The sequence below is a fragment of the Diceros bicornis genome, chromosome 2, assembly GCF_020826845.1.
Source record: "Diceros bicornis minor isolate mBicDic1 chromosome 2, mDicBic1.mat.cur, whole genome shotgun sequence".
NCBI classification, from domain to species: Eukaryota; Metazoa; Chordata; class Mammalia; order Perissodactyla; family Rhinocerotidae; genus Diceros; species Diceros bicornis.
In genome coordinates this window covers 41,123,829-41,144,045 of record NC_080741.1, presented here as the reverse complement: position 1 = coordinate 41,144,045, position 20,217 = coordinate 41,123,829, and the positions used below count along the sequence as shown (strand labels likewise).

Below are 20,217 nucleotides of genomic sequence, written 5' to 3'. Positions count from 1 at the left end.
GATACACCTCTGTACATGTGCATCTGCTCTCTTTAATACTTAGTTGCTGATGATACTGAGACAACAGGAAGAGACACAGGACAGAGATCTGCTGGCTGCTGGCCACTTCCCAAATCTGAACCCTGAGTAACAAAGGCGAGAGAGAAAACAAGCCTTGTCCCAGCGAAAAGTTCATGGCCAGAAACTATGCATGACACAGCTCGGCCTCAGCCTGGGGAGAGAAGAGACTGGAAGCCTTGTTTCTTCTGTAGTCACGGAAGACAACCATGTTCAATGATAAGAGCAAGAACTTGGCACTCTGACGGATCTGGGTTTGAATTTCAGCTACACCTCTTCCCAGCTGTGTGAACTGCACCAAGTCACTTCACCTCCCTCTAAGCCTTGATTTCATCATCTATACAACGTGGATAATAATCTTTCCTTAGGAGGCTGTTTTGAGAATTTAATGAGATAAGGCTTAGCACAATGCCTGGCCTATAGTAAGCAGTAAATTAGAGCTATATTCATTACTGTTTGTACTACATTAGGTTTTCTAAATGAGGCGAGCAGTAAATAAATAGCATTTTTATTTTATTCATATGCACCCCCCTCCCCGAAACCCTTTAAACCAGAAATATTTTTATCATACTTTAAAAGCAAAATATATCTAAAGGACAAAATCTCCACAATACATTTCATTAAATAACAAATTAGAAGTTACATTGTTTTCAATGTTTTTGATGCCTCACCTCTCCCAGGAGTAAATTCAAATCGAATATCATTTAGTTCTTTTTTTGAATTCCTATGAAAGAAAACAGAATGCATAAAATAATTTCTGAATTTATAAATACAGACTCTGCCAACATATATTTTAGGAAAGCTGTGCCTCAAGAAAGATTGTTCTGTTCCCATAGATCATATGATTTGTCCTAATGAGCTCATACTGCAGGCCTCAGAGCAAACAATTCAGTGATCTAATTGTCCTGCAACCCTTTTAACTTATGTCCTCCACTGAGCAATATAAAAATCTCATGCTTTTGAGGTGATTCTTATATGCCTACTCCCATCCTTATTACCACTAAGATGATCATATAAAACTAAGAGGGAAATCTGTCTGAGCCTAAGGAGTTATGATTAAAATGATATAGGATACCCTTTTCATCCTTATCTCCACTCCCACCCCCATGCCCCATAGGCCTAGGAGAGCACCTTGCCTGCCACTGGTGATCAGTGTTGGCAGACGCATAGAATGAAATACTTGATGCTCCCCCAAATTCTACAGGAGTTCAGAGGATGAGGATGAGGAATACATAGATTGAGATAATGAGGAAAACTTTAAAAGTAGTTTTTAGATAGGACTTAATGGATAGGTAGGATTTGGGCAGGCAGAGAAGATGGCGAAAGAAATTGGGCCCATACTGGCAGCAGAGTTGATATACGACTCCAGAGAATCAACACATGACTCGTGAGGGGCAGTCAGAGCAACCACTCACCACACTATGTGATGAGATTAACCAGGCTCCCTATAGGTTCTGGTTGAAGGAAGAGAAGTTAGAACATTATGTCTAAAGGCAGACATGCCTGATCACTTAGGACCCAAATCCACTTTATCTAAACAATGCAGAGGGCTTAGGTCTATTTGACAAATACTTGAGGGTGTTACTGAAATTGTGCTTAAAATATAGCCACCCATCTCCCACACAACCTGCCCCAAAGCAACTTTTCCCTCACATTGCTTTCTCTCTGCACTGGTCTATACAGACTTACACTTCTGCATGTATACTACCTGAAATTTGTTTTTAGCTATGTTAAATACATAATACAAATCAACTTCCAACCTAGACTTGATTATCAAGTGAGGCATTTTATTTTCTCTTTTCTTGGTATCCTTCCATAATAGCTAAAAGTGCTATACGTAGTCTGCTTAATACATAACTGTTCAATCTATTCTTTCTGAAAACTGAATAATTAAGACAGAATGTTCAGCATCACTTTAGTGATTTAACTGGCATGCCAAGCACAAACATCTTCAGAGACAACAATATACTAAACTGGACTAAATGTGCCTAACGTCTCTTCTAGACATTTAACTTCAAAGTCGTCTTCAGTGAGAATAAGAATCCGGCGTCCTCTTCCATAAACAAGTCTAGAACATAGTCCATTAAAAAACTACTATCTCAAAAAGCTAACTATATCACTTCGAAGTATCTTCTCCAACTTCCTGATGCACATGTCAAATAGAATTTTTATACTGTCGATTAACTGCTTTTTAAAAAGAGACAAGTGGTATTCTTTATGTACAATTAAAGTAGGATGAGAGTACTAAGGCATTCTATTAATTCAGAACTATTTGAGATGAGACAGGTATAGTGAGTAGCCTTCTGTAAACGAAAGGCAACCAAATCTGCTTTCTTCACATTTATGGCATAATTTCATTGCTCCTAGTGGTAAAATCAAAACATTCTCAAAACAGCTGCCTCTATCTCTAATTATAGTCAAACTGAGAAACAGACTAGGAATTCATATGTGGAAGGAGGAATGAGTCAATGGTAATTCAGTGGAACTCTTTTTAAAAATGTTAGTAATAATTAAAGAAGGCCTGAGCTGTCTCAGGTGATGCTTTTAATATTTATTTTTTTCAAATGCAATTATGAATAGAAAGAGACCTAATTAGAGCAATACAATAGCCTTAGCTATTCTGACAAGAAAGCTCTGGAATCCTAATCCAACTAGCTGCCAAGGGAGAGGGTTAAAATAAACATACCACCACCTGCAGCACTCCTTGTGAGCAATCTGTCAGGGCCTCTCTATATGGCCCCACCAAGAACCATCAATTTAGAACACCTGCTGTAAAGTAGCGACACAGACCAAAAACATACTTAGAGGTTTTCCTTTCATCTTTTAAGAACAAGGCCTTTATTTGATCTATCACAATCAGAAAGTGCTCCATTCTTGAGTTAGTTGATCTCAGAGTCCATGATACTTATATGGTCATAATTATAAGACTAATCTTCAGATGAGCCAACTAGTGCGCCTCCCCTAACAACTCTTCCTCAATTAAAGACCATACTCCTAACCTAAACTAGCTATATTGCAAACACACAAATTCGTCACTATTAGTGGAGAAACAACTAAGAGAATGTGTGCATCAGTTGTAGGACCTACTAACATCCAGGTCCTCACACTGTTGCTATTATTTCTGAGGGAAATAATACACCTGCAAGCAAACAGCACTTGATGCTGGGAAGACACACAATCTCATCCAGTTTAATGTCAGGCATAGACTATAAAAGGAGTAACTCGCAAAGAGAAAACAGCATATTCAAAGTATTCAGAAAAAAAAAAACTGGTCTACTTACCTTAATCTTAGCACTAGACTGATTGGGATCCTAGTTTCTTGTGAACCTGCTCCTGAAGACAGAGCCTAAAAAGCATAGAAAGGTATAAAGTCATTGCCTGGACTATTAAGTGTGGAGGTGATTAACGGTCATCTGGGAAGGAACTGTCTACTTGGCAGCAATTCTCTTCATCTCCAGGTGAGGTCAGACTAGTCCCTAGGACATTCCCTGCTGTGGGAGGACACACACTCCAAGGCAGCAACAAGAGCTGAATGTCAGCCTGAATCAAACAATTAGATAATTCTCAAACCCACATGAAATGCCATACAAAGCCACATTTAAATTTTGTATTTTTCAGACCCCTGCTTCTCTCTACAGGGGTGAAAATCATGAAGGTGGATTTTTCCCTTTAAAAAATATGCCAGCATACTATATATGACAACACACAGGGAGGGTCTAAACTGGCTGCCCCTTAGGAATCCACCCAACCTGGAGGTTCCAGGTCTTTTGATGGCTAAACTAACCCTCTCTGAAAACTGAACAGCTATCCTTTGCTCACTGAAGGATACATATTCTATTTAAGTTGAATTCTATTTAAGTTGAATTCATTAGAAAATGAATTCAATCTTTTCATCAGTTTTCATAAGACAACTGTATCTTTTTCCATATGATGGGCAGAAATGGAAAGCTTGGGTGATGAAAAAGTTAAACGAAGTCAGTGCCATGAATAACTAGAAGTGCTCAGAGCAGTGTTCTCCAAACACAGAATATAAGATGAACCACTAGGGTGCAAAAGAAAAAAATCAGAACTTCTAATTTTATTTCTTTCCATCTAAAATATTAGAAAAAAATGAAACCTCTAATACTTAATAAATAGATTCTGAAATCCTTGTCTTACCGTCATGGAGCAGAAAGTCACGTTGCTTACAGTATTTGAGGTTTCTTAAGGGAAGAGTGGGAGCTACACAGCATGAGGGGTTCATAGTGGAGCCCTCATTCCCTCGGCTGCTTTCAGTGCACTATGATTTAATGAAGTTTGTGTGTGCCTCAGTAAGCGGATTTATAGATTACATTACCTAATTTTAATAAAATCAACCCTCACAAAATTTGAGAAATATCTTTAAAAGAGTAATACAGGAAAACTGTGGATTGGAGATAGTGAATAACATAAGCATAAATGAACAAAAAGAAAACAGAAGAGCTGACAACTTTCCTAGTCTCAGGATGAACTCCATCAGCTGCATTATGAAGTTAAATATAATAATGATTCAAGCTGACAAGAAATTAGCCCCATCAAAATTTTGATGTTTGGAATGTTTCCATCATTAACTTATTTTGTTGCTTAAAAACCTGTGTGGTTCTTATAGAACTCTTATCTGCACACATTTAAACCTGTGAAAACAGAATCTCTATCTTGTTTCAAAATCTACCAAGTCATCAACCATATTACATTAGGTTGTGTTCCACATTAATCTCTGCTTTTTTCATCTATCCAGAAGGCTGACCATTAAAGCATATCTTTGCTTTACCTGAGTTGTTGTTGCTGGCTCTATAGGGGGTGGGAGGGAAACTTGAGTTGGCTGTGTAGGCATCTGCCCAGCTGGCTGAGGTAGATGAGCAGAAGTCTGTTCTGGAACTTGGAGCAAAGTACCCACGGGATCGGTTGCTGGAAAGAGCTGTAACAAAAACACACAGAGTGTTGCTTAAGTTGAGTGGAAAACAAGGCAAATCTACTGACAGGCAAGCAGAGCCTCGTGTGTGTGTGTGTGTGTGTGTGTGTGTGTGTGTGTGTGTGACATTTTTAAAGTAGTTTTTGTGTAGTGTCCTGGCATGTCTCTACTTCTCTGAACACATCTATTCCAAATGGAAGTCAAATATTTCTAGGCTTTTTTTGTTTTTAACAACATTTTGATGTGTAATTTATATCCTGCTTAATTTGCCTAATTGTAAGTGTACAATTCAATGATTTTTAGAAAAATTATACTTGTGCAAACATCACCACAATCCAGTTTTAGAATATTTCCATTGACTCAAAAAGTTCTCAGGGCTGGCCCAGTGGCATAAGCGGTTAAGTGCTTGCACTCTGCTGCGGCGGCCTGGGGTTCGCCGGTTCTGATCCCAGGCACACACTGACGCACCACTTGGTGAGCCATGCTGTGGAGGCGTCCCATATAAAGTGGAGGAAGATGGGCACGGATGTTAGCCCAGGGCCGGTCTTCCTCAGCAAAAAAAAAGGAGGATTGGCAGATGTTAGCACAGGGCTGATCTTCCTCACACACACACACACAAAAAAAGTTCTCTTGTGCCCATTTACGGATAATTCCTGCTCTCACACCCAGCTCTAGGCAGACACTGATCTACTTTCTGTCTCTAAGAATTTGCCTTTTCTGGACATTTCATATAAACAAAATCATAGGATATACACTCTTTTGTGTCTGGCTCCTTTCACTTAGCAGTTTTTTGAGGTTTAGCCATGTTGTAGCATATACCAGTAGTTCACTTTTCTTTTCAGAATAGCAGTTCGTTGAATCATATTTATTCTTAACTACATCTATTCTATCCCACTTACCCAGCAAAAATGCACCTCCAAAATACAGATTCAAGTCTGTAATACAAAATTACAGAAGCTATATTTTTCCATGTCTGGGGACCTTCCATTACTTATAAAGACAAGCAACCAATAATTCCTTAATATATCTGAAATGCTTTTCAAAATGGATGTGAAGCTTTATAACTAACATAGACATTATATATATTATCTTGCATGTTAGAAATATTTCAAATTTTAATTATGTAGCTTGGAGAAAAAAGACTGATGTTGAGTACAATATCAAGTTAAATATATTCAAAATTATAAGTTAGTGAAAAAAACCAATGCAAAGGCTAAAATTTAGAGTTAAAAGAGAAAAAATTTTAAAGGGCAATAAAGAGGGGTCTAACAGCTGATATTATATAAGCAAATCGAGGAGACAAGGAAGTAAAATTTTATGTTCATTAAGCTTTTTACAGAGAAAATCGAAAGTCACTCACTGGTTCTTGATTTTGATAGAAAAATAGAACTTGAAGATTAGTTTTGAAAATGTTAATATAATTATTAGCACTATTTCAAAAGGGCAGTTAGCTTCCAAACTGCACACACATATATGTTCACCTATAATAAAGACAGAAAGGTTATACAAAACAAAGTAATGAGAGGATGTAGAGAAATTGGAACCTTGTGCATTGCAGGTGGGAATGTAAAACAGTTACAGCCACTATGGAAAACAGTATGATTGTTCCTCAAAAAATTAAAAATAGAATTACCATATGATCCAGCAATTCCCTTCTGAGTATAGGCCCCAAAGAATCAAAATCAGGAACTCAAACAGATATTTGTACACCGATGTTTACAGCATTATTCACAATAGCCAAAAGGTAGAAGCGACCCAAGTGTCCATCGATAGACAAATAGATAAATAAATGTGGTGCATATATATATATATACACACACACACACAATAGAATACTGTTCAGCCTTAAAAAGAAAGGAAATTTTGATACATGTTGCAATATAGATGAACGTTGAGGACATTATGCTAAGTGAAATAAGCCAGTCACAAAAGGACAAATACTGTATGATTCCATTTATATGGGTGGCCCCTGGAGTCAAATTCAGAGACAGAAAGTAGAATAGTGGTTGCTAGAGGCTGGGGGAAGGAGAGAATGTGGAGGTATTGTTTAATGGGTACAGAGTTTTAGTTTTCCAAGACGAAAAGAATTCTGGAGATGGGTGGTGGCAATGGTTGCACAACAGTGTGACTATACTTAATGCCACTGAACTGTACACTTAAAAACAGTTAAGATGGGGGCCGGCCCGGTGGCGCAGGCAGTTAAGTGTGCGCGCTCTGCTGCGGCAGCCCGGGGTTCGCAGGTTCGGATCCCAGGCGCGCACCGACACACCGCTTGGCAAGCCATGCTGTGGTGGCGTCCCACATAAAGTGGAAGAAGATGGGCACAGATGTTAGCCCAGGGCCACTCTTCCTCAGAAAAAAAAAAAAAAAAGGATTGGCAGATGTTAGCACAGGGCTGATCTTCCTCACCAAAAAAAAAAAAAAAAAAAAAGGTTAAGATGGGCCAGTCCGGTGGCACAAGTGGTTAAGTGCGCACGCTCTGCTTCAGTGGCCCAGGGTTCACAGGTTCGGATCGTGGGAGCGCATCGACACACCGCTTGTCAAGCCATGTAGTGGCGGTGTCCCATATAAAGTAGAGGAAGATGGGCATGGATGTTAGCCCAGGGCCAATCTTCCTCAGCAAAAAGAGAAGGATTGGCATTGGATGTTAGCCTAGGGCTGATATTCCTCACAAAAAAGAAAAAAAAAATGGTAAAGATGATAAATTTTAAAAAACAACAAAAAAGTAATGAGCATGAGAATATGAGTATGAGCATGTGAGAGTTCTTGTGGAGATGCTATTTAGGCAAAAGACAAGGAGAAGACTAAAAAGCAAGACTCTGGATAATCTGTAAAATCCCCTCATTTAATTTCTGAGAAACTAAGAATAGTCAAGATAGGTTAAGTTAGAGAGTAACAAATAATCTTATATTCTCAGTAGGTTAAAAGAACAAAAATTATTTCTTGCACACACTTCATGTCTATCTCCGGCCAGCAGAGGCTAAGCTCGTATCAGCCTCACTCAGAGATGCAGGTCATGGTGGCAGGAGCAAGGGAACCCAGAGTGGCTCTTCCTTGTGGTCACATTTCATTGGCCAAAGAAATTGCCATGGCCATGCATAACTTCAGAGGGCAGGGAAATGCAATTCTATCATATACCAAGAAGAAGAGGAGCCAGAATCTTAGTGAACAGCAGTTCTAATATAAGTTGTCAGGTACTGGCCTGTTAATATGCTGAGGTACAGTATATATTTTCAGCCTTAAACATTACAATGCTATGTATACAAATCTTGTACACAAATTGTACACTATGTACATAAATGAAGTGCAAAAATAGTTACTCTTAAGCATAGCGGCAAGAACAAATTGGTTTAAGAGCAAGAGATGTGCACCATTAAACCAAATACTGAGCTCAGAATGCAGATACTGCCAGGTGGAAGAATGTATGACAGAATGCACCCATGAAATGATTATTCTCTTCAGGTAGTGAGCATAAGGCAGGCCAGCCTAACAGGATTCTGTTTAGTAGGATTCCCTAACACACTACGGCAGTAACAGACAACAGAATCTATTTGACAAGAGAAGAGACTGGAAAAAAAATCCAAAAAAGGAAAGGTGGCATATGACAAATTCCTGGACAGATTAATGCAAAAAAATTCCTTTCTACTTCAAGTAGCCCAAGCCAAAAACGCAATTCATAAAGTCAAGCAAGCAAATAAGAGCATTCTGGGCCCTTAGGCCAACTTTTAAAATTATGAGTGCATTGGCACCAATTTACCACAAAAGTCCATTCAAACTCAGAACTGACATCTCTGATAAAATTGGGTATAAATTCTCATTCCCATTTAGGCACATACAAAAAAAAATGTGCTTAACATTAAAACCAAACCAAAACAAAAGCATATATACTTTAATGATTCAATAATCACAACTACTTACCTCAGAATTTGATAACGATTCTTTCACTCGGGGAGACTAAAAGAAATACAAAAAAGGAGGGTGGTTAACTCAAAACTCAGGTTACTTGTAGTCAGTTCCAAACTGCATGTAAAGTTGAAATGCAAGTCAACTCCATTTCATTCTGATCCATACATTATCTCACCAGTAACTCTAGTGAAAGTTTTCCAGAAAATGAAAATTGTCATGATACTACTGCATTGTTTGTCCAGGTAGCCCAAGTACATCAATGTACTTACGGTACTTTAAGAGTTCACAACTTGAGGTTTATAAGCAAACATAATGGGACTGAGTTACCAGGTAGTAGGGAGGTCACATTCTTCAAGGTACAATTCTTTCTTCTAATGATGAACATATCATGTGCGTAATATCCTAGACCCAATGCAAACCTTCAAGCTAATTATCCAACATTCTCAAAGAGAGTAATTCTGATCATAGGCTTTAAAGGAGAAAACTCTTGAGCCAAAATTGAAAAACCAATTATAATCTGCCATATGAAAATCTAAGCTAAATTTATTTAGTAAATCATAATAATTAGTAGTAATTCTGGATACAGGCACTGGAGAATACACAAAAAACTTAACATATCTTTAAACAAATATCAATTCATGGGAAATTCTACCAAGTATGGATTTAGACTACTTAAAAGGTCGACTTAGGTTTTTAAAATTTTCATCACCATTTTATTAAGGAGAATCAAGGTTCAGGTATAGCTAATGTATCACAGCAAGTATATGGCCAACCCAAAACCCTTTATTAAAAAACTTTATATTTGGAAATAATTTTAAACTTCTTAGAATAATAACAATACAAAGAGCACCAGTATATCCTTTACCCAGATTCACCATTAACCTTTTTTCCTCATGTGCTTTATTATTTAGATGCTCACTTTCTCTCTTTCTAAATATATATATTTAATCAATTATATTGTTCCTGTACCACTTGAGAACAAGTTGCATATATCATAGCTGTTTACCACTGAATAGTCACTGAGTATTTCTTAAGAATAGGGATATTCTCTCGCATAACTTCACACTACTAGTTATCAACTTCAATAAATTTAAAAACGATACAATACTTTTACCTAATTTACCATCCATAATCCTTCAATGGACCTCATAATGTCATTTATAGCCTTTCTTTTTCTTCCAGTAAAAGACGCAGTCTAGGATCATGTACCTCAGTTAGCCGTCATGTCTCTTTAGACTTTTTACATCTGGCACATTAACATTTTTGAAGAATATAGTTACCCCTCCCACACTTTTTAATAGAATACCCCTAATTTGTGGTTTGTCTGATGTTTCCTCATGATCAGACTTATATGAATTCCCCGCTGGAATTCCACATAGTGATGTGTCCTTCCTAGGGTATCATAATCTTAGGTAATCACACGTTCACCTGCCTCTCTTTGGTGATGTTCATTTTAATCATCTAGTCAAGGCATTTTCCAATTTCTCCAGTATGTAGTAACTATTTTTCCCCTTGCAAGTGATAGGCAATCTGTGGGGAGACACTGTAAGACCATGTAAATATACTGCTCATTAAAACTTTGCCCGATATTGAGCATCACTGATGATCCGTGCCTGATCTAATCTTTATGATTACTTTATGATAGCAGTAAAATGATGATTTCCACCCCAACACTCCTCCACATTTACCTGTCAGCACTTGGCAGTTTACTGGAATGAAAAACCATTCCCTTCTCCCCATTTATTTATATATCTATTTATTATTGGCATGGACTCATAGATTACTTTTAAAATAGTTTATAATTTATTACTGCACTTAAAGATTTTGATAGTTAAATTCTCCCTAATTTGGCCAGTGGGAGCTCCTTCAACCTGGCTCTTGTGTTATTAGGACTTTTTTTTTTAAATAAAAAGTCTTTTCTTTCTGATGAAAGAAAATATTCCAGATTCATCTTTTATTTCCCCTGTGTAAGTCCTGGAGTTGGCCATTTCTCCAAGGAGCTCTTGTTCTTTTAGTAGGGAATGACATTAGAGACCAAGATCTGGGCATAAGGTGTGCTTGTTGTTATTGTTTTCCTGCCTCTTTGCATACCTGGTAATCTTTGATTGGATGCCAGGAGTTGTGAATTTTACCTTGTTGCATGCTGATAATTTTGTATTTCTATAAATCTTCTTGAGCTTTGTTCTGGAACACAGTAAAGTTACTTGGAAATGGTTTAATCCTTTTGGCTTGTTTTTATGAGCTGTTAGTTGGGTCTGGAACAGTGTTCAGTCTAGGGCTATATAATCCCCACTACTGAGACAAGACCTTTCTGAGAACTCTACCCAATGCCCATGAATTATAAGTTTCTCCAGTCTGGCTGGTGGGAATAGGTACTGTTCTTGGCTCTGTGTGAGTGCTTGGCACTGTTCTTCAGTCTCAGTTTTCTCATATGTATTCATTGATAAGTTTTCTGCTGAATACTCAAAAGGCAAGTTCTGCAAATCTCTAAGCTTCTGTCTCTGTGTAGCTCTCTCCTCCCTGTACTCTACCTTATCCATTTTATCTGCCTGGATTTCCCCAGACTCTTAGCTCTATTTCCTCAACTCAGGAAAACACTCTTCAAGCCATAATGAAGAGAATAATCAATCAAACAATACTGCCCTAGAATTGACATGGATGTTAGAATTAGCAGAGAGGGACATTAAAACAGTTATTACAACTATATTATATATCTTCAAAAAGGTAAGTGGAAGATGAAATGGAAGATGTAAAAATAAATAAATAAATAAACACACACCAATCAAACTTCTAGAGTTTTATAATGTCTGAGATAGAAAATAGATTGGATGAGATTACCAGATTAGAGACTGCAGAAGAAAAGATTAACAAACTTGAAGGCTAGCAATAGAAACTATGCAAAATGAAACTGAGAAACAAATTTTTTAAAAATGAAAAGAGAATCAGTGAGCTGTCAGACAACTTTAAGCAGCCTAATATACATGTTATTGGAGTCTCCAAGATAGAAGACAGAAAAATATTTAAAAATATAATAGCTGAAAAATTTCCAAACTTGATAAAAACTGTAAACCCACAGATCAAAGAAGCTCAATAAACCCCAAGCACAAGAAACATGAAAAAAAAAAAAAATCTAGGCATATCATAATCAAATTACTCAAACCTATTCAAAAGCAAAAAAAAAATCTTAAAAGCAGCCAGAGTAAAAACACATATGACTTATAAATGATATCCACAGATTTCTCATTGGAAAAAATGCAAACAAGAAGATAGTTAACATCTTTAAAATACTGGAAGAAAAAGCCTATCAATCTGGAATCTATACCCAGAAAACATATCTTTTCAAAACAAAGGTGAAATAGAGACATTTTCAGACATAAAACCTTAAAGAAATCATCACCAGCAGACCCACATTACAAAAAATGTTGCGGGAAATTCTTCAGCAGAAGGAAAATGACATAAAGATGGAAATCTGGAACCATGTAAGAGTCTTTATTATGAATATGTGAATTTTGTCAAAGGCTTTTTTTTCAGACTGTAAGAAAATAAGGATATGATTTTTTTTTCTCCTTAGGCCTATTAATATTACAAGATTTCCTAATACTAAACCATCCTTTCACCCCAACCCTCTTGATCATGGTATATTCTTTTAATGTAGTTCAACTTAGTTTTAAAAGACTCTTTTTAAAAAAGAATTCATGGTATCAAAAATGGCTATAGGGATAACATGAGAAATATTGGATAACATGAGAAATACAGAAAGCTACTTATTCTGTGAACAAAGTATATAATTTTCTATGCTGTTTAGAAACAGCTACTATAAGTATTTCAGAACTATCAAATTTCTTATCCAGATAGCCAGGGAGTAATAATCAGACATTGAAAAGCTGTCATTTATCTTCCCAAATATTATTTGTTGGTCAGAGGAAAAAGAGCATCATCATCTCTTTTACATGAACCATGTAGCTCTAGCTTCTCCTAGTGGTTTTAATGTAACATTACAAGAGCTTATCAATTCAGAGAGGAATCACACGAAAAATAAGGAAGAAAGGATGCCACAGTCTCACATCTGTAAAGAAATAAATTCACAATTGTATATAAACGAATGTTTACATTTGTTATCTTTTTAAGAACTTTTTCAAGGTTAGAGCTTAATAAATTTTTGCCAACGGTCATTGGCAAGGTCTTTACAAACATACAGGAAAAGGACAAACTGCAAAAGGACTAAACTCACAGACCTTATTTGATAAACAAGATCAGCAAGCATTTCAATGTTGATCAGCAAGAGTCATAAGTGCTACTGCAGAGCAGATCCTAAAAGAAGGCAGAGATACACTACCTACCCACAACTCATCCCACAAAAAGGTTCTGAGCAGTCAAGGCTATGATGACCTCAAACATTAACATTTGCTATACACGTTTCTATTCTTGGGAATGAGTCCTAACAATCAACCTGAGGCATTAACTTGAGGCAAGAGTGACGAAACAAACCAAAACAAGATCCTTATCTTCACTGCTTGTAGCAAAAATACACACACACACCATCCAGGATATACCAATTAAAGAAGAGGTACACTGCTTTTCATTAGGTAGAAGGTTAGCAGACCTCAGGGATAAAGTTTCTATTGTTAAATTTTCAAGTTCACTAATCTTTTCTTCTGCAATGTCTAATCAGCCATTAATCCTATCCAGTGTATTGTCATCTCAGACATTGTAGTTTTCATCTCTAGATTTAGGTCATTTTTATATACCCTAAATATTATCATATTTAAACATATGTGCCAGTTCACTTTGCTGTGTAGAATTAATTGGGTTCCCGTTGTTAGTAAGTTTTCAAGGAAATTCTGTCACTAACACTTGTATTTTTTATATTTTAGCTGGTTAAGCTTAACAGAACCACAGAATATAGTATTATCTTAGAGGCTTCAAACAAAAAGATAGAGCTCTAGCTAAAGCATACACTTTAACAAAACTTACCCTGAGTTGTGAAATTGCTGCTTTCCCTTCCTCACTTTCTTCATCAAATTCATCATCACTCCACTCCCAGCCACCATCCTCTGTCTTATGAAGACGGCCACTGGAACCCGGTACTCTCCGAACCTGCTCATTAGGAAGAGAGACGTGGATTATGGCAATGTTTGACATTTACTATACAACAAAGTCAATTATATTTCCTTTTCTATTACTTCAACATAGTAAGCAGATAATCATTTTCCCCATAAGCAGGTTTTCCCATACAAATTTATATCCTCCACCCCTCACTTGCTCTCTGCTCACAATCTCCACTACCTGTCTTTACTCACAACCACTGACTTTCCCTATACTTCCGTACTCTGAGCCCGAACATCACCCAAATCCTTCTTATGTGAAGTCATAGGTCAAATCTGATTAACGGTTTCACGTCTAGAGACATTTAAAAAAAAAAGTTTTCAGCCCCCCAAATAAATAAATCCAAGAAAAAGAAGATTCTGCTCTTTTTTCTTTTTAATTTTTAAAATCACAATTATACCTGCACAGTTTCAAGAATACTAAAGCTGTGCAAGTTTTGTTAAGAAAAACAGCAATCTCCTAACTTTCTCCCTCTTCCCCACAGGGAATAACTTTCAACTCATTTTAGCTTATTCTTTTGGAACTGATATTCATCTCTCTAGGTCATTATTACTATTACCCTTTGATCTTCTGGTTTTAGAACTTGTCTATTGCACTTTCCCCTATGGAAGATGAGAATTTACCCCAATTATCAACCTCCTCCTTTTGTAATATGTAATCTATGTAATAGATATATTGTAATATATCTATTACAATACAAGATATATTGTAATTCTGGTTAAATCAATATTAAGTGTTTATGTAATATGATTATATAAATGATACAACTGAGACTTACAGTATATTACAACTACTTTTCTTTCCTGTATAACATTTTTGTTTCTCCCGGAGTTAATATTGGCTTATTTCTGACAAGAAATTTTCACATATTGAGGTATATGGGATAACTATTGGGGTTCAAAACTGATTCGGCTTGAACTAAAAAGCCTGAGTTATGGCCTATTGAACATACATTGTACATCTGCTTAACCATTAAAGAATACACTCTCTTAAGATAAGAATGCATACTTCCCCTCCTACGCCCTATTGGTAACGTCCTATTGGTAATGCCCAAATTAGTCCCTTTCCTGACATCACCGTCACATTGACCTGCTAATTTGCAACTGAATACTTCTTTGAAATTTTGATAAAAATGTATCCTGGGTGTGTTTAATGTATGTTCTTCGTTCTAAAAAGATATAAGACTGTATTGAAAACCATGCTTCTCTGGAACACTTTCTAAGGTCTTCCCGGGTTATAATCCTCATTCTGGCTCAAGTAAACTCACCTTATTTCTCTTATCTATAGAATGGTCATCGGTTATTTTGCGTCGACATTTCTGTGTCCTTGTCATATTTATCCCCAAGTTTTCTCCCAGATGCGTAAATCTCCTCTTACCACATTTACATATATTAGGTATTCATCACAATCTTCTTGAGGAAGCCTCTGACCAAAGCCTCCTGACCTGCTCCACCCTAGCCTGGTTTCACTCCAGGTCTGGTACTTCAGATCTCACTCTACCATCAGCCAGAGAACCATACTTCCTGGATCACAAGACTTCCCTGTTCTTAGTTTAAGCATGTTTTCCCCTATTAGCATGGCACATTTAGTAAAGCCATGTATTTCTAAACATATCTTGATTCTAACACCACATTTCACTTATAGTTTACCTGACAAAAAAAAAGTCTAGGTTAGAAATCATTGTCTTTCATAATGTTGAACATAACTGCTCCACTGTGATCTGGCTTCCAGAAGTGCTACTGAAGTCATTATGACTCCTGATGCTGTCTGTCATCTTTCCCCGCTCTCTGGAAAGCTATAGGATCTTCTTTTTGCCTCCAGCATTCTGACTGTCATGTTTATGTGCCTTAGTATTGGTCCATTTTCATTCATTGTGCTGTGTATGTGGGTTCTTTCAATCTGGAAACTCATGAGCATCAGTTTTGGAAATTTTTCTTGAATTATTTCCTCAATGATTTCCTCTCATTTGTTTTTCTCAGTTCCCCTTTTCTAGAACTTTTTTTACTCAAATGTTGAACCTTCTCAAATGATCCTTTAGTATTCTCATCTTTTCTCTCTTGCTATCTATCTCTTGGCCTTTTGGCTCTGTTTTCTGGGAAACTTCCTCAACTTTATCCTACAACCTTTGTATTGAATTTTTTCATTTCTTCTATAATGTTTTCCACTTCCAAGAGCTTTTTGTTGGTGGTAGCACCATTCTCTGAATGCTTTTTTTTTAAGAGCTTTATTGAGATGTAATTCATATAGCACACAATTGACCCATTTAAGGTATACAATTCAATTATTTTTAGTAGATTCAGAGCTGTGAAATCATTTTCACCATCAAATTTAGATCATTTTCATCACTCCCTCACTCTAAAAAAACACCCTATACCCCTTAGTAGTCACTCCCCATTTCTCTACAATCCTCCCAGTCCTAGGCAACCACTAATCTACTTTCTGTGTCTATACATTTGCCTATTCTGGACATTTCACATAAATGGAATAATACAATATGTGGTCTTTTGTAACTGGCTTCTTTCAGTTACCATGTTTCAAAGATTCATCCATGTTATGGCATGTATCAATACTTCAGTCCTTTTCATTGCCAAATAATATTCCATTGTATAGATGCACAACATTTTATATTCATTCATCAGTAAATGGACATTGAGGTTGTTTCCACTTTTTAATTACTATGAATAATGCTGCTATGAATATTTGTGTATTTTTGTGTGTACATGTTTTCAATTCTCTTGAGTATGCCTAGGAGTGGAATTTCTGGGTCATATGGCAACTTTGTTCAGCCTTTTGAGGAACTGCCAGACTACTTTCTAAAGTGGTTGCACCATTTTACATTCTCATCAGTAGTGGGTAAGGGTTTCAATTTCTCTACATCTTTATCAACATTTGTTATTGTCTGTCTTTTTTATACAGTCATCCTAGTAGGTATGAAGTGGTATCTTTGTTGTTTTTGTATGGTGTGAGGAAAGAGACCAACTTCACAGTTCACTCTGGTAGCTGCAGTGATTTTTAATAGAGTTTAGAGTTAATTCATCAATTGTCTAATATACCTTTTCATTCTAAAAGATAGCAAGGTAATACCTAGGCATACAGTAAACTAACAAAATTTGCTGAATGAATATTTCAAAGAATGCTAAAGAACAAGTTGAAAGAAAATGAGTAATACTCATATTCTTAACAAAGTATTACTTAACATACAGGTTCAAAATGCAAAAGTAAAATCAACTCTAAGCAATTTCCCAGGAAAACTGAGTTAAATCCCCATTTACCTTTTTAGCTCTTTCAGAAATGCTTGGAGCTCTCTGCAGTAATTTTTCTTGAAGAAATTCTTTATTCTGGAGAGGAAAAATAAGTATTTTCTTCTTACAAGAAGTTTTTATTGAGTCAAAAAAACTGACACAGAAATTCCACAATTAAAATGTGATATAATAACTGTTTTATAGAAAAGTTTGAGAAAGCTTCCATTCTTTTATTCTGAAGCTCCTTTAGTACATTACTACCATAGTTTTATATATTGAGACAGGGCTTTAATGTATTGTATGAACCATTATCCATGAAAAGTTTGCTTTACTGTATGTCCTTTGGGATCATGGTCCCACATTTCCAACTACAGTAACATTCCACTTATCCAATATCTTTGGGAAATGAGATGTTTACTAATTCAGTAGTAAATCCTGAAATGAGAGTTCAGTATTTTTCACAGATTATATTTATAATGGCAAAATTTAATATTAATTGTTCCTGTTATAAGTTTAACCTGACATTTAAATTAATTTATATGAAAAATACATTTACTAATTTCAAAGTAGGTATCTTAATTACCAAAGATTGTATAGATAGTGCCTTTGGTATAATTATTTGATCTGCCATCATTCTTCCAAACATAAACATCTTAAGATACTGCAACTTCTAGAGCAGTGTACCTAATTTAAGTAACTGAGGAAGATCACAGCAACACATAAAATCAAAAGTTAGAATTTCCTACCTTTGCTTTTTGGAAAAACTTGTGCCTTAACAGTTCTGCTGCTGTTGGTCTAAAACCAGAAAAGAAAGTTTTTATAGTTAATTCAGGTGTAATGTGGGTTTCTATCTTCAAAAATGAGAAAATGATTTGTTCAGCTGCAAGATAAAAATTCAGTATACTCCACTCTCCTTAACCTGCTAAAAAGCAAAAAATAAGATAAACTTGGTACAAGACAATGAATAGAATAAAAAATCTCAATGATGATAACTACTGTAGATTCTTTGAAAAACTCATTAGTGAAATGTTTCTTTTGGATGTATGGTTTCCTAGTGGCTTCCAATATATTTGCTATTTAATATCATTTCCCAAGAAGTAGGCTAGACAGTATCTACTTTAATGAGGCATAAAAATACATTTAAACTCACAAAAAGGAAATGGACCAAATCAAGCCCTGTGCTTCTTGCCACGTGGCTGCCTGTCAACCTTCAACTTAGGTAACTACATATTCTTAAAAACAGATTTCACAATTTTCCTTAAAAAATTTAAGATTCTAGGGCCAGCCCCATGGCCTAGTGGTTAACATCGGCACGCTCTGCTTTGGTGGCCCGGGTTCGGTTCCCGGGCGTGGACCTACACCACTCGTTAGCAGCCACACTGTGGTGGCGACTCATACAAAATAGATGAAGACTGGCACAGATGTTAGCTCAGGGTGAATCCTCAAGTAAAACGAGGAAGACTGGCAACAGATGTTAGCTCAGGACGAATCTTCCTCAGCCAAAAAAAAAGAACTGAAGATTCTAAAACTAGTCATGAGCGGCATAACGACACTTTGGTCAACAACAAGACTGCATATACAACTGTGCCATAAGATTAATGGTGGTCCCATAAGATTAGTACCACATAGCCTAAGTGTGTAGCAGGCTGTACCATCTAGGTTTGTGTAAGTACTCTATGATGTTCACACAACAGAACTGCCTACTGACGCATTTCTCAGAACGTATCCCCATTGTTAAGTGATGCATGATTGTAATGTATATTCCCCAAATTTAATCTAAGCTCAGTTTTTAACTCAACTGTGCACAGTCTGACTTTGCGTAAAGGCATCAATGTCAATTTTATGAACTTTTAAAAGAGTGATTAAGAATAAAAATGAGCAGGGGCCGGCCCGGTGGCGCAAGCAATTAACTGCGCGCGCTCCGCTGCGGCGGCCCGGGGTTCGCTGGTTCGGATCCCGGGCGCGCACCCACGCACTGCTTGGTAAGCCATGCTGTGGCGGCGTCCCATATAAAGTGGAGGAAGATGGGCACCGATGTTAGCCCAGAGCCGTCTTCCTCAGCGGAAAAAAAAAAAAAAAAAAAAAAAAAAAAAAAGAGGAAGATTGGCGGATGTTAGCTCAGGGCTGATCTCCTCACCAAAAAAAAAAAAAAAAAAAAAAAAAAAACAAAAAAGAATAAAAATGAGCAATACTACCCTTAAGAGACTGGACCTGACTATGCCACACACCTACCATGTAATCCTAAGCAAATCACTCCTCTAAGGTTCAGAATTACCTGGCCAAGTCCCTAAAAGCAGTGATTCTTAAACACTGCTATGCATTATAATATCTGGGAGTTTAAAAAAAATCCCAATGCACAGGCTGCACCCCATACCAATTAAAGCAGAATCTATGGGAGCAAATCCAGGTATCAGTAGTTTTTACTTTTTTTATGTGTTTTGAAAAGGGTTTCTTTTTTTTTTTTGGAGGAAGAGTGACCCTGTGCTAACGTCTGTTGCCAATCTTCCTCTTCTTTCTTTTTTCTCCCCAAAGTCCCAGTACATACAGTACATAGTTGTATATCACAGTTGTAGAGTTGCAGCTCTTCTATGTGGGATGCCACCTCAGCACGGCTTGACGGGCAGTGAGTAGGTCCGCACCTGGGATCCAAATCGGCAAACCCTGGGCCGCTGAAGCAGAACGTGCAAACTTAACTGCTATGCTACTGGGCCAGAACCAGTATTGGTTAGTTTTTAAAACTCCCCAGGTGATTCCAATGTGCAATCAAGCTTCAGGACCAGGGCCTCAGAAGATTATTATAAAGATTAAAAGAGAGAACAAATGTGAAAGTACCATGCAAACTGAAAGTAGACAACACCATTCCTATTTTTTCATTCAGTCAAGATTTCAATACGTTCAATAGTTTGTTTGCACAACATTGCTTCTTGCGCTTCATTCCTTTCTTCTAGGTTCATTTCCTTCTTTCTAAAGTACAAT

At 36.8% G+C, this 20,217-nt stretch overlaps 1 protein-coding gene across 5 annotated transcripts in view; it reads right to left on the bottom strand.

Annotated features, from left to right (window-relative positions):
- Positions 1 to 20,217, bottom strand: part of OXSR1 (oxidative stress responsive kinase 1) — a 101,769-nt gene that overhangs the window by 13,676 nt on the left and 67,876 nt on the right. For all 5 annotated transcript variants that reach the window (XM_058555202.1, XM_058555185.1, XM_058555195.1 and 2 more), the window contains exons 9-15: positions 17,988 to 18,036; positions 17,272 to 17,337; positions 13,868 to 13,990; positions 8,906 to 8,941; positions 4,847 to 4,993; positions 3,339 to 3,403; positions 729 to 781 (exon numbers count right to left, since the gene is read on the bottom strand). In XM_058555202.1, coding sequence (XP_058411185.1) covers positions 729 to 781; positions 3,339 to 3,403; positions 4,847 to 4,993; positions 8,906 to 8,941; positions 13,868 to 13,990; positions 17,272 to 17,337; positions 17,988 to 18,036 — 539 coding nt within the window. The remainder of the gene's footprint in view (positions 1 to 728; positions 782 to 3,338; positions 3,404 to 4,846; positions 4,994 to 8,905; positions 8,942 to 13,867; positions 13,991 to 17,271; positions 17,338 to 17,987; positions 18,037 to 20,217) is intronic.